This window comes from Lycorma delicatula, chromosome 4, assembly GCF_047948215.1.
Source record: "Lycorma delicatula isolate Av1 chromosome 4, ASM4794821v1, whole genome shotgun sequence".
NCBI lineage: Eukaryota > Metazoa > Arthropoda > Insecta > Hemiptera > Fulgoridae > Lycorma > Lycorma delicatula.
In genome coordinates, this window is record NC_134458.1 from 20,354,095 (window position 1) to 20,369,203 (window position 15,109).

The 15,109-nt window shown below is 31.1% G+C and overlaps 1 protein-coding gene across 5 annotated transcripts in view; it reads left to right on the forward strand.

Annotated features, from left to right (window-relative positions):
• LOC142323171 (protein SSUH2 homolog) overlaps nucleotides 1–14,400 on the forward strand; it is a 66,957-nt gene extending 52,557 nt beyond the window's left edge. For all 5 annotated transcript variants that reach the window (XM_075362462.1, XM_075362464.1, XM_075362463.1 and 2 more), the window contains 2 exons: nucleotides 7,510–7,720; nucleotides 14,141–14,400. In XM_075362462.1, coding sequence (XP_075218577.1) covers nucleotides 7,510–7,720; nucleotides 14,141–14,284 — 355 coding nt within the window. In that variant the 3' untranslated portion in view covers nucleotides 14,285–14,400. The remainder of the gene's footprint in view (nucleotides 1–7,509; nucleotides 7,721–14,140) is intronic.
• Nucleotides 14,401–15,109: the final 709 nt, after the last annotated feature.

Below are 15,109 nucleotides of genomic sequence, written 5' to 3' on the forward strand. Positions count from 1 at the left end.
GGAAGAAGAAAAACAAACAAAGCATTTGGTGCAAGACTGGTTGTTAAAAAAAAAAAAAACGCTATTCTCACATTAATTTACTGAGTGAATTGAAAAGACATTCCTGTGATTGGCATAATTATCTATGAATGGATGAATAAACATATTTGGATCTATTAGTGCTTACTACACCTTGGATTAAAAGACAGGACACAATCATGAGAGAGGCTATAACACCACATGAGAGATTGACAGCGACGTTATGATTTCTCGCAACAGGAAGGAGCTACGAAGATCTTAAATATTCAGCTATTATTTCACCATAAGCTTTAAGTTCCATAATTCCAGAAACATGTCATATGATATACAAAACCCTGAAACAACATTATTTGAAGGTATATATCTAAATAAAACACAAACAATAAGATTAGTTTTTATATTCGACCAAATAAACAATTCAAATTAAACAAAAATGAAATCAAAGACATTTGGTTTTAACTGGACAGGTATGAAGCAAGTGAACTTGCATTTTCATTCTCAGTATAATCATTGGATTTTAATGAATTTGATTGAGTACTAATGGTTGTAGATGCATTTGATCCTGGTTCTTGATAGTTGATAAGAGAGGCGGAAAGCAGTCTATTATTACTATTCGGATTGCTTGATTCAAAAGAGCTTGTACTAGCCAATAATGTGTGAGAAGTATGATTATTTCGTTTTGAGGCTGACTGAACGTAGAAAATGAATTGTTGTCATTACATATGGAATGTGATATGGCTAACAAATTCATTACAACCGTAAATAAACCCTCATTAATTATTTTTTCTATCAACAATCTTTGAGTACTATTTTTAATATCTCTCATTTTCATAGCTACATTTTTTCCAAAAACATCATATCTGTCATCTACTGGTCTGGGCTTTTTAAAATGATTTTCAATAGCACTTATAATATTATCACATTTATCTTTATATTATCTATTTATTATTAGATGTTCATGCAGGTAGTGCTCTTTCTTCACGGCGTACGATGACGTTTTCCTCAAATGATATGTTTACTTCTTGTCCTGTTGCTCTCTCATTAGAATGGTCTAATTCTTCTATTGAGTTTTCATTTGAACTGAGTTAGTACATATTATTCTCTGTAATTCGTACTGAGTCTTCGTTTTGATGAAGTTGATTTTCTTCCTGAAAATAATTAATTAAACTATTTATTGCACATAATAAACTGTAGAAATGAAGTAATAATAGTTTATAATACATTAAAATTACAATCATATGTACATTAGTACATAGCAATAATAATAATAATAATAAATACTTACATTAACAAAGAAATAAATACATACAATATTATAATACCTATAATTTTATATTTCAGTTCCCACAAACCGAAGATGACTGGAAAAATACTGTGAGTGAGGTTGAAAGTAAGTGGAATTTTCCTATTGTCTTGGTTGTCTAGTTGGAAAACACATTGAGATAATCCCTCCAGCTGAAAGTGGCTCATACTTTTTTAACTACAAAAATACACACAGCATGGTATTACTCGCAATTGCAGATGCTAAATGTAGATTTATATTGTTTGAGTTCCTCCATATTCACCGAGGACTTGAAACGCGTCGATGATGAATTCAGAAAGATCATCGCTCAACGATTTCTGACCAGACCCTTCTTTTTCCTGATGTTTCAAGAGCTGTTATTGGTCACATTGTTCATGACCATTTAGACTTCAGAAAGGTTTGTGCACGTTGGGTGCGCCCGTCTTAACGGAACGTCACAAAAATATACGAATGGGATCTGCTTTGGAATTTTTGATGCACTACACAGAAAAAGGCGATGAGTTCCTTAAATCAATTATTATCGGCGATGAAACATGGATTTTGTATTACACGCCAGAGAGAAAACGGCAGTGAAGTGAATGGCGTAATCCACAATCACCAACAGACCAACAAAGGCCAAGCTGCAGGCATTTGGACGCAAATTTATGGCCACAGTCTTTTGGGATCGCTTTGGCATACTGCTGATTGACTTCATGCCACGTGAACGACTATAAATGCAGAAGCCTACTGCAAAACTCTACGTAAGTAACGGCGCGCCATTCAAGAACGGCGACGTTGGCGGCTGATCGACGGCATCATCCTGCTGCACGTCCACATGTTGTCGGTCTGACACGTGATTTACTGAGAATATTTGGATGATTAATTTACAATCACCCACCATATAGTCCTTAATTAGCACCTTCTGATTACCATTTGTTTGGGAATTGAAAAAAATGTTTGAGTGATAAGCAATTCATGGGTGACGATGAACTTAAAAATACTGTTAATCTAAATGGCTAAATGGACTGGCGGCAGGAGAATATGAGAATACATTGAAGCTGGTGAATCGCTATGATAAATGTCTTAACTCATGTGGTAATTATATAGAGAAGTAGTATAAGATATCTAGTTTAAGAGAAATAAAAAAATATTTATAAAGTTTTCAGAATAAATTTTTTTTCAATGAAACAGTCTTTACTTTAGAGATAACCTCTTGTATATTTTTAATGTGATGCCATTGTACTTAAATATCTTGCTATATGTACTGCATGAGATGTTATCAAAGATTTGTGGGAGTGGACAAATTTTCTCAATGGCCGAGAGAGGTGGCTTAGTTACTGATTGCAAGCGTCATAAGTCAATATGTTAAAAGATTTATCGTTTTATACAAATAGAACATTTTTATAAGAACTCTGAGATTTGTATTGAGTCTGGTGAACCATTACAAAAACTTATTTTATATGATATAAAAGAAGACCTATTGTACAATTGAATGCGCAGCTTGTCATTCATTATTTCTGGGGAATTCTGCTGTTGTGATGGTAAATGGTAGTCAGTATCTTAGCTCACAGAAAAGAGGGCTGTGAAAGCCTGAAAAGTGACTCAAATTTCCCTTTTGCTTTGATGTAACATGTATAGGTTCAAAATACTGCTATGCATCTAGAAATACAAAGTTTTCACAGAAAGAACGCATCTCTGTTAGAAACCCATGTCGCTTACATTTTTATAACTACATGCTAGATATATAATCAACAATCCTCAAATTTCTGTAAAAAATAAGTGTTATAGCTGAAAGTTCTATGTGAAGCTTTGGAAATAAGTAAGGAGGTTATTAAAAATGCTTCATTAGCCTTTATAAGAAGGTTTTAGTCAATGTTCTAAGTGGCACTTGCTACATTAAAGCCATAATAGGGCAGGAGTGCAAGGAAGATGATATTGATTGTATTTTCAGAGTTTTTTTAATTCTACTGCCTTATGTTAACGCATTTTTGAAAAGACATGCTGCACTACTAGTTCTTGTATCATGATAGCGGACCTTCATACGTACCCAAGAATGAAGGTTTTTGGAGGAAAAAACACTTCTTCCTGTTCCCAAAAGTGAAGTTCATTTTTTATGTATATTTACTTTCCCATCTATTGCTATAGCTATAGATAGCTATAGTTATAGTGTGGTAATCGATCCAACTTGGGGATAGGCGGTTTTCACCGGATTGTTTTGACACCTAAAGAACCCAAAAAACCGGATGGAAATTTTCTGGATCTTCATATGTATGTGTATGTCCAGGGTGTTGCCCCCAAATCACCTTATATATCCAGAACTACTTTACTGATTTTGACCAAACTTGGTCAGATTACTTCTACATGTGGGGCATTGATGCCATTAAATTTTGAACTTAAAAGGTCAAGGGTATAAGGCTGTACAGCAAAGTCACCCTCACTATCTTGAGACTTCACCTAATTAAGGTCTTATTTTTCTTAGGCAAATTTGTTAACAAATAGAAAATAATAATATTTCCAAAAACATTTTGCAAAATCGCATCCCTACCCCTAAAAATGCTCTAAATAAAGTAGCACCTAAGTGGGTACAGTGTGTCATTAGTACCTTCTCTCACCACAAGGAGTAGTACTAGTATAGTACTAGTATACTATAGTACTAGTACTAGTACTAGTACTAGTACTAGTAGTACTAGTATACTAGTATACTAGGAGTACTAGTATAGTACTGATGTACAGCTGCTGTAATCGTCTTTCTTTTTCTGTTTAGCCTTCAGCACCAACTGTGTTGTAATGCCACACGTGAGCCGTAGAATTAAATAAATGAATAATATTTAAAGTGTAAAAAAGTCTTTAAAGTGGCCACTAGTACCGCCACACCTGCGCGAAACACTAGCTCTGTCATCATGCTTTCAGCATCTTCTGGATGGAGGATTTTGCAGGAACTGACCTACACTCACAGAACTGATGATGAGGAAGAAGTGATCAAAGATAAAGAAAAGGGATGGATATATGGATATAAAGAAAGAATGATCTATCTGTTACAGTAGTAGTACTGTTTTGCCCAGGACTATAAGCATGATTTGTGTAAAACTATTTTGTAACTTAGATTTTATTGAAATATTTAAATTATTATAAAAGATATGATAATCAAGAAACTATCATATGTTATAAAAATAAAACAAATTCAGAGAAAAACTTTTATATTATATTTTGAGTGTAGTACTACTTGTATAATGAACAAAGCAGTTTTGTAGAAGCGGCTCTTATTATTATTTTTTTATAACTAGGATGCTTTAAAGTTATACTAAAATTATCATAAATTGCACTGCCTTACAGAGAATTGTATGGCATATTTTTTCTATGCAGTAATATTTTGTATTTGTACTCCTAATACACAAAGAAATACAAGAATTAATAAATATCTATTTTTATTTATACATTTGGTGTAACAGAGATATTTCTGTTTAATATTTGTGACATTAAAAAGTTGTGCTGTGAGATTGTTAGTAATTTCTGCTCACTGTTGTCAAGACAAAACACAAAAGTGGAAAAGAGCTACTAAGCCCCATAAAATTTCTCTGCTTGGCAACATCCATGTGAAAGACTTGGTTGGCCTTATTCAGTCCTTTCATTTAGGGTCAGATTAATGAGTGACTTTGGTGGTAAGACCGAGGGTTTTCTGCCTTTTGTACTTCATGAGGCAGAGATAATATCTAAGGGTTTTACTTTGGGACTACATTGTCCCTCATCAGTAGTATAGATGCCATCAATGAAGGCTGCTGGTGCAGCTTCCAGGTGATGCAACAAAGATTGGGAGTTTGGACTAAGAGTGTTGTATACAGACATGTTCGTTGTTTCAACAGTTCTATGTTAAGAGTGTAATATAAAAGATAGGAGTTCTATGTTGAGAAGACATGAACAGTTCTATGTTCTTACATGAGAAGACATATCAGTACGATGTTACACTATTGCTTTATGGATCAAAATGTGGCTTTTACGCACCATATGTGTACACATCACAGGTTGCATTTAAATTCAGATGACAAAGCAGTTCTGAATTGTTGTTGGGGATTCTGAGAAAGGATAATTTATGAATTATAGGAGGGATCCTTTTTCTGGCTTTGAAACAACTACCATCTTAAATATTTCAAATACCTCCCATGATTGTATTCTGAGTTTCTCTAATATAATAAACATTAACAATTCTGTCTCTAAAAATACAATAAATTAAAAAAAAAATATATATATATATATATATATATACTAATAAGCATATTTTTGTTAGTCAACTTGATTCTAATTTTCTTAAAATATCAATCAAATTCAGATTCTTTCTTCCTGAAAACGTTTAATTGCATTAACATTAAGATTTCACATTTAAATATTTTAAGAAAGAAAACTGAAGAAGCTGAAATACTTCTTTCCATCTAACCACCAGACTTGACATGTTTTCAGAACATTGACTGATTAGCACAGAAGGCACTTCTGAGCTAGGTAATTTCAAATTTGTCTAAGCTTTTTATAAAATAATTTATAAAAACAAGGGTCGCAAGTTTTGTTAAAGACTGTCTTTTTAATAAAGTCAAACGTTACTGTATATTTTCAGAAGAAATTAATTTTGAATGGTGTACAATTAAGTTCCTAGTCTTAAAATTGATACTGATGGTGATTTATAGGTCTGGTTCTTTTGAAATCTTTCTAAGCAAACTATCAGAAACTCCTTTTAAAATTCCTAATAAATTCATTTTCATAGTAGGAAGCAGTTTTAATATTAACTTTCTGAACGATTATAGTCTTATGAAGAATGAACAATTAATTTGGAGTTTGAGTTAACAGGATTACATACTTCAATCTCCCAGCCAACTAGAATTACAAGTACCTCTGCCACCTGCACTGATAATATTTTTCAAATTAACCTAAAAATAGTTTTCAATCTTTTTGTGTAGATTATTATCTTTCAGATCACAACTATCAAATTGCAACAGCATAATTTTATTTATAAAAATATTTGATGAGACAATGATTACATTTATTCTTTTAAAAGAATGGTCAGTAAAGATTCAATTAGAAATTTGAAAATAAAATTGAGAAAATAAGAACAAGATTAGCTTTGATGAAAAATTTTATGATTTTCTTAATTTCTTCAGAAAACCTTCTTTCTAGCTTGACCTTTAGAAAAAAGAAACAGTTTAAACATAAAAAGAAAGTCGCTTCAAGTTTTAAAGGAATCGTAAAATGTAACTTTCTGTAAAGGAATCTCTGTGAAATATCTAAATATAATTTTAATAAAAAATAAGAATAAAAGATTTATTTATTTATTTATATACATGAAGTTTTAAATTGTTTTTCTTTAGTCTTCAGAAGGATGTGATTCAAATTATAACATATATTCTAAAAAACTGAGTGTATAATAGTTCCATTGGCATGAAATATGCTCATATTTTAATATAAAATTTTAATAGCCAGTTCCTGAAAACAAAACTCATAATTAAAGTCTAAGTAACCTACATTTTAATAATTGTTGCCTTACTGTATTATCTTAAAGTATTACTTACGTGTTTATCATGATGCTAAACCTGTGAAGAGCCCTGACTTGTACCAGATTTCTTTAGCCATTTATATCCATCGCCTTCCTTCTCTATCTTCTAACTCCCTTCTTCATAAGAACGTAAATAACCAGTCCAATTTCCATTTATCAATTCTTCTTTTTTCTGTTCCTATTCAAACTACTTTACCTGTCTGATTCTGAGGTTGTGTTTTAGGACTCACAATGAGTGTAAATTTTTATGAGGTTGAGGTGTTAACCCAGTGTTTAATCCTTAACCTGAGATCCTGTTGCTAGGGTTACCTAACTGAGAAACCCAGATTTTTTTTCTCACCTCCATCCTTCTCTTATTGAGATAGGATTTGCTGGTCCATACAAGCAGATACATCTATACAACTATAGCATTTCTTGACATTTAATGGAAACATCTACTCAATATTAGTGTCCCTATCAAGACTCAAAAATAATCACACGTTTATTCTCCTCCTTTCTCAATGCAGATTCAGGATCAGATTTAGTGAATACTTTAAGTATTGTATTGTATTGTAAATACAACTGTTTCTTTTATTAAAGTGATTTTTAAATAATCATAAAAAAATATAAAGATAACATTTCTTACTTTTTTTTTAGTAAAAATTAAATGGTGTTGTTTGATTCTCTTTTTCAGGAAAACAAATGTCTCAGAGAAGATTATAAAAAAGATATGTATACCAGAAAAATTCATTCAGATGTCAAAAGGAAAGGAGATATTCTTAGAAGAAGGAGAAAGAGTATCTCCACTTGAAGATTTACCAGATGAAGAAGAGATTTGTGTCTCATCAGCTAATTTCATCGAAAAACATTCAATTTTATATTCAGATCAGAAATTCCTTGCTCAGGTAGTATTTTGAAATGTATACTATTTTGTTTATGAACCTATCTAATATGAAAGATAAATTAGTCAAAAGACAGAATAAAATAGAAAATTGAGCATTTAATTTTCTATCCATAATCTCCTTTAAATTCTTATTTTTTCTTATCTAATAAATTTTTTTTAGTCACTTGTTAATTAGAAAACCTGGTAGATTTTTGAGCTAGTGTGGATTGTATTTTTTTTGTGAGATGGTAGATGATGAAATGAAGCAATGCTATGTTCTTCTTGAATCGTTATATTTAATTTGTTGTCACCCTTGACATTTTGATTCAATTACAATAGTTACATTAAACTTAAGAATGTATGACACTTTAGTCATAATTGAACTTGAACATTATCATCAAGAAACTCTGAGGCCCCTTGGACTGAAATGAAAACACGACCGCACTGTGCAGGATTCTAACGTAGAATATAACTAACACTAATTGTTCATCCGGACGAAATGAATAATGCGACCGCACTGGGTGGGATTCTAACACAGAATATAGTACGAGCTTCATTTTCCGGTTGGCACGAGCACCCACCAGATCGCAGCACCGGACGGCTCAACGTGGAACGGAACACACCACCCACCAATTATAATTTTGTGATACATTACATGAAATGAAACTTAATATACAAAAACAAAAATAGTTACATAAAATAATTACGTTAATATTGTTAATATGTTTAATGTTCGTGTGAACGAAGAAAATGGTTTTGAAAGTTCTACAGCTTCTGTAGTTTGAAGAACAGCTGAAAACACATTAGTTTTGCTAGACTTCTTCTCTTCCTTGAGCGAGTCTGGCGGAATCATAGAAATGATAGGATGATTGGATGGCCAGGCGTTCTCCTCTTGCTTTAGAAAAGACTGACCATTCCACCAGAGTTGTGACGAGGTTAATGCTTCCGGCATGCAACCATGTGACAAGATGTCTGCGGGGTTATCCCTTGAAGGAACGTGCTTCCATGAGCATTCCTTAGTTAGCTCTTGAATTTTGCAAACTCTATTTGCGACGAATACCTTCCATCCATTAGGAAGCGATGACAACCAGTAAAGTACCACTTGAGAATCCGACCAAGAGTGGACTGAATCAAATCTTATACCTAAAATACACTTAACCTTATTGAATAAACGAGATAATAGAAGAGCCGCATTCAGCTCTAACCTAGGAATAGAGATTTGCTTGACTGGAGCAACTCTAGATTTTGAACACAATAAGTGGGTTTCAATGTGTTCATTGCTATCAACAGATCTGATGAAAAGACATGCACCATATGCGCTACTCCTTGCATCACAAAATCCATGCATTTGATAACTTTTACTAAAACTAATTTTAACTAATCTAGGAATCTTAAAATTACTTGAAGATTTGAGTTGATAGTACAGAAAATTCCATTTTTCTGCTAACGGAGCGGGAAGAACTTCATCCCATTGAAGGATAGCACACCATAACTCTTGGATGAACTCTTTAAATGGAATGATTGTAGGAGCAAGTAGACCCAAAGGATCGAACAATGAAGAAACAATTAATAAAACAGAGCGTTTAGTGTAAGAAGTGTTATTATCTTTTGGTTTGAATTGATAAATGAAATCATCACCTTGAGAATTCCAAAATAATCCAAGTGTCTTGATATTTTCATCCTTATCTAATTTAATGAAAGAATCAGAATTGTCAAACATATCTGGAATGTTGGAATGGCATTTATGTAGTGAAAGTCCATATTTGCTAAGCAATAATGAAACATCATTATATAATTGTTTTAACTGATCGATGTTGTCACAACCAGTGAGCAGATCGACATAGAAATCTTGCTTAATTACTTGGCAAGCTTGAGGAAAAGAGGCTTCATTTTGATTGGAAATTTTAATCAAACATCTTGTGGCTAGAATAATTGAAGGTGCTGAACCATAAGTAACTGTTTGTAAGTTGTATGGAATGACTGATGAGTTATTATTATCGTACCAGAGGATTCTTTGCAATGGAAAATCTCGAGGATTGATGCGAATTTGTCGATACATTTTTGGAATATCGCCTGATAGCACGTAGCTGTGAGTTGTAAACCTGTAGCAAGAATTGAATTGAATGATCGGCCGTTTGATGTTTTTGCACTACCATCAAATACTATTTTTGTTTTGGTAGTGGTGGAAGATTCATGAAAACTGCATGGCGGGGCAAATAAAAGGTTTCAGATGGGGCTTTACACTGAAATGAATCTACAGGTTGCATGTGATCTAATTTTTGATATTCCTTCATGAAATGGAAGTAATCTTCCTTCAGTCTAACAAAGTCTTCCTACAGTCTAAGTAAAACAAACTTGTTAGGTTCTGATTTTAAAGTACAATATGAACTATTAGTCGAAGGAGCTTGATTCGGCTTAGAAGATTTAATTGCTGGCTCTTGCAGCGTTTTATCTAAATGAATTAGCGTATGATGTTTCTGTGAGCATTTTTTACATTTACAATTGCGTTGACACCATTTTAAAATGTGCTGTTTACTTAATCAATTAAGACATAATTTTTTCTGAAATATAAAATTTTTCCTTTCATTAACATTATAACTTAAAAATTTATCACATCGATACAATGGATGGTTGCTATTTTTACATAAAGTACACATAGAATTATTTACATAAAATACATATTTACTAGAACTATAATTTGAATAATCATATTTTTTGCCGCTAAAACCTACCTTAGGCAGCTGTGGCTTTTCATTAGATTGAATCGTGTCTGTGGATTGAAGTAGTTTACGCTTACATTTTAAGAAAGAAATGAGTTGTTCTAACCTTGGAAATTCATTATTTTCCAATGTTTTTTCCTAGTCTCTTAAAGTATTTAAACTTAAATTTTGAGTAATTAATTGCATTATAATAAATTCTAAATAATCAATATTTAGATCTTCAATATATTAATATTTGAATTAATTTGATCAATGAATTTAGATAAATTTTCAGAATTTTCCTTTTTTAATGGTTTTAGATTAATAATTTCCATAGCATGTTTAGCTGCAATTAGTCGTTTGTTGTCATAACAAGCTTTAAGTAAGTTTATGACAGTTTCATAATTTTCAGATGTTACTGATAAATTTTTTATTACATCTTAAGCATTACCTCTTAAGAAATATGTAAAGTAATAAAATCTTTCAAGATCGGAAAATTCTTTGCAGTTATGGACTAAACTATTAAAAAGATTAAAAAAATTATGCTATGCTCTTACATCACTGTGAAAGGGCTCAATTTGTATAGGTTTTAATGTAATTTGATTGGGTTTGTCAATTATTTTGTTTGACTCAATTGTTTGAGTCAATTGTTGACTCAATTTACTCAATTTGTCAAATAATTGTCAATTATTTTGTTTGTTTGTCAATTATTTGTTTGAAATTTTGAAAAGATTTTCTAGTTTTTTAGGTTTCAAAAATATTATCATATATGTTCATATCCTCTAAATCTTTATCTGTTGCATCTTTACGCAATTCTATTTTAGATTGAACTTCAAAAAATGTTTTTTTCGTATTCTAATAGTTCATTGAATTTTATAGTAAACAGATCATAATCGTCTGATTCAGAATTAAAATTATTCATTAATAATCTTAATTTTGCTTTGCAGTTTTTCATAATACCTCGTTTCTTAATTAAATCTTTAAATTCCATTTTGACTTAAACCATGGTACTGATAGAGATAATATTAAATAAATTGATAAGAAATTAAATAAATAAAATAAATCAAATTAAATAAATTGATAATTACTAAATTATTATAAAATAATATTATTTGATTGTTTTCGATGATCAGAAGTTTTTGAAAAAGTTGTTTTTATAATGAATACTCGATATGACGTCATCTGCTGATATTGACCTTGCTTCCGACTGCTTTCTTGCAACTGTGACTGCGCGTATGTAACCCAGAATAGTTCTAACACATTAAAGTTCAAAAAAATTATTATTGTTGAAGACTGATCTATTGTAACTTATTATTATTATTGAAGATTCACTTTACGGTAATTTTCGTATAACAACTATTGTTATAATCTTACGCGTGTCCTGAATGATACAAGTTATTCAAAACGTATTGAATTTTTCGCATTTTATGCTAATGCCCCTCGTACTCCTGAATGTACACTGTCCGATAAAGATTAACATTCACAGTTCCTATGAAAGATTAAGTAATGCTATTTGACACTGCTTATAAATACCGCTTGATCCGGCCTTACGAATTCTGCTACGTGATGACCCTGTCCCTCTATCCACTTGATTCGTAGATTTGATCCGACCTTACGACCATAAAGAGATCTGGTAGATCTGTCGACTTACTATCCGGCCCGCGATGACGATAAAAAGATATGGTAAATTTTAGAGCTAGTGTGGACTGTATTTTTTTTTTTGTGAGACGGTAGATGATGAAATGAAGCAACGCTATGTTCTTCTTGAATCGTTATATTTAATTTGTTGTCACCCTTGACATTTTAATTCAGTTACAATAGTTACATTACGCTTAAGAATGTATGACACTTTAGTCATAATTGAACTTGAACATTATCAAGAAACCATGAGTCCCCTTGGACTGAAATGAAAACACGACCGCACTGCGCGGGATCCTGACGTAGATATAGTACGGCTTAACTTTCCGGTTAGCGCGAACACCCACTAGATCGCAGCACCGGATGGCTTGACGTGAACGGAACAAAACCAAAAAAATGAAAATTTTCTAGTTATTGTTTCATAGACTATTTAAAATTTGTGTTGAATTTAAAATATCATTATAAAATGTGATCGACAGTTTCTTTAAAACTAACAAAAATAGTAAAATATTTTCTATAATAATAATGTCAGCTGTATTTTTTTCTAAGTACTTGTGATTATGGAATGGAAAAAATTATGTGCTCTGTGAAAAGTCGATTTGACTCATTTGTACTAAATTTAATAAATCAACCTCTACAAAAAAAAAAACTTAAGTGAAAATTAAAATAAAGTACAAAACAGAATGCACAATTGGTTATAGAATGTTTAGCCAATATAAAATATTAATATCATGAGCACTGTTTTCAAGAACACTTCTGACTAATAACTGTTGAGAAGGTACGTTTAATGTATTCCCATTTTTCTAAATTTTGATTAATAAGTTTGCTGAGGGGAAAAATATTAAATTATAAGTTTATTAAAAACCAACATAAGATTAATTACTCACTGCACTTCTCCATCAATCTCTGTCTAAGAAAGATATCTGTTTAGAAATGGGAAATGTTATGAAAAATTGTTATGCATATGTCATTTCGCCGATCAGCAAGGAGACTTACTGCAAAATTTCACAAAAATTGGAAAACCTCTTTGGGTGTAGTTGAATAAAAAATACATTAAGGAACAGATGACATGTCAGAAAGTTGAGTTAAAACAAGACTTCATTCAGCTGGGTTAATTATTGATATTATCGCATGTTCGTGGCTTGATCAGGATACTGCGAGAATGAGTATTGAAAATGTTTATATAATTACAATTTATTAGTTTAAGAACATAAATAAAATAAGACAAATCAATAATAACTATGAAAATAAGAATAATAAACAACTCATAATAATAATCAGAAAAATAACAATAATGACAACAAACAATAAATGTCAATAATTATCTTAGTAATCACAACCACAACAATAATAATAATAACAATAAACAGTGATTAGATACAAAACAGAATTTAAAGTAATTATCAGGATTTATTTACAGGAAGTTAAATATTGAAAACCAGAATTCAGTCCCATTGAGAAAAGACATTAGCATGACCCCTAATCTAAATACTTTTAGCAACTAGTCTTGTATTAACAACAATAGTACAATAAATAAGACAAGTATAAAGTTCTTTTACTGCAAATAACTTTGCTGTTCACAAATAAAACTACTCTAACAATGTATGAATGAAATTTAGTACATCTCTTTCACTTATAGTCTAATCGTAACTCACCGAACCACTACTTGTTCTCAAGCACTGGGATTACTATCCAAATAGAACAATGTGAAGCAAAGTTAAAGGAAAATATTTTTAAACAAAGAAAAAGGTTCAGCTTCTGCCTTCAGAAGTCCAGATATTGGTTTAGCATATAGGCTATAATTAAACAAAAGTTTTTCTGAGATCAAGATGAAATTCATCATAAGTATAGGATGGATAAATATACTGAAGACAGTAGACTTCTTTGGGGGACTGCATAAAGGAAAAGAAAGGTCTTGAATTTTTTTTAAGTTATGTTTGAAATGAACATCATATTGAGCACAATTTTCAAGTTTTACAATTTATTCATTTTGATTTATGATATCAAGCATAAAATATTTTTGTATAATGTACTTTCTGCTGATTTTTGTTAAGTGTAAGTTGTTTTAGATGTCTTTTTCATTTTCTTATTATATTTTTGCACAGCGGCAACGCGTTTCTGTTGTTCCAATTGCTGACATCACATATGAATGGAAGGGGAAAGAAGGACAGTTTTTTGTTTATGGAATTGACAATAAGATTCACGCTCCAGATTATCCACAAACCTGTTGCGGTTGTTCAGTTATCTAGATTTGGCTGATGTAATACTGAAAAAGAAAATTATTATAAGTAAAATTGTACTATTACTAAGATAAAACAACTTTTAATAAATTTACATATTTTAAAATTATTGTTAATTTTACATATATTGTTAAGTAATATTTTTTCTCTTCAGTAAAAAAAAACCTGCAAATATCCTTACTTGCATTTATTGTTGAAATTGGAAATTCCTAATTTACGTGTTTTTATTTTTAGATACCTTTCCCCATTGTTTAAAGGTAGATATAAATATTAATATTTTAGTTAATTTTTTCTTAAGCTTTTTACTGACAAATGCGACTGCGGCATTAATAGTTGATGCTTGAATTTAAAAAAAAAACTTGTTTTATTAAAATTTATTTATTGTTTCTTGACAGATTTTTTTTTGATACATATGACAGATTCTATTAATTATACCAAATTAAAATGATCACAACATGTTCTTTGTGAAAAATTTAAAAAAAGGGAAATTAATAAATATACATAAAAGTGAAATAGAATAAAGAAAAATTGTAACATACATAGACCTGAAAATAACCACTTGTTAAAGATCTTAAAAATAACACAGTATGTTTGTAATAACTCCAAAACATTATTTTGCAGTAAATTGTCCTCATGGGTAGATCATCCTTTCTCACCGCACACTCTCTCTTTTTTCCTGTTTAGTCTCCGGTAACTACCGTTTAGATAATTCTTCAGAGGATGAATGGGATGAATGAGGATGATATGTATGAGTGTAAATGAAGTGTAGTCTTGTACATTCTCAATTTGACCATTCCTGAGATGTGTGGTTAATTGAAACCCAACCACCAAAGA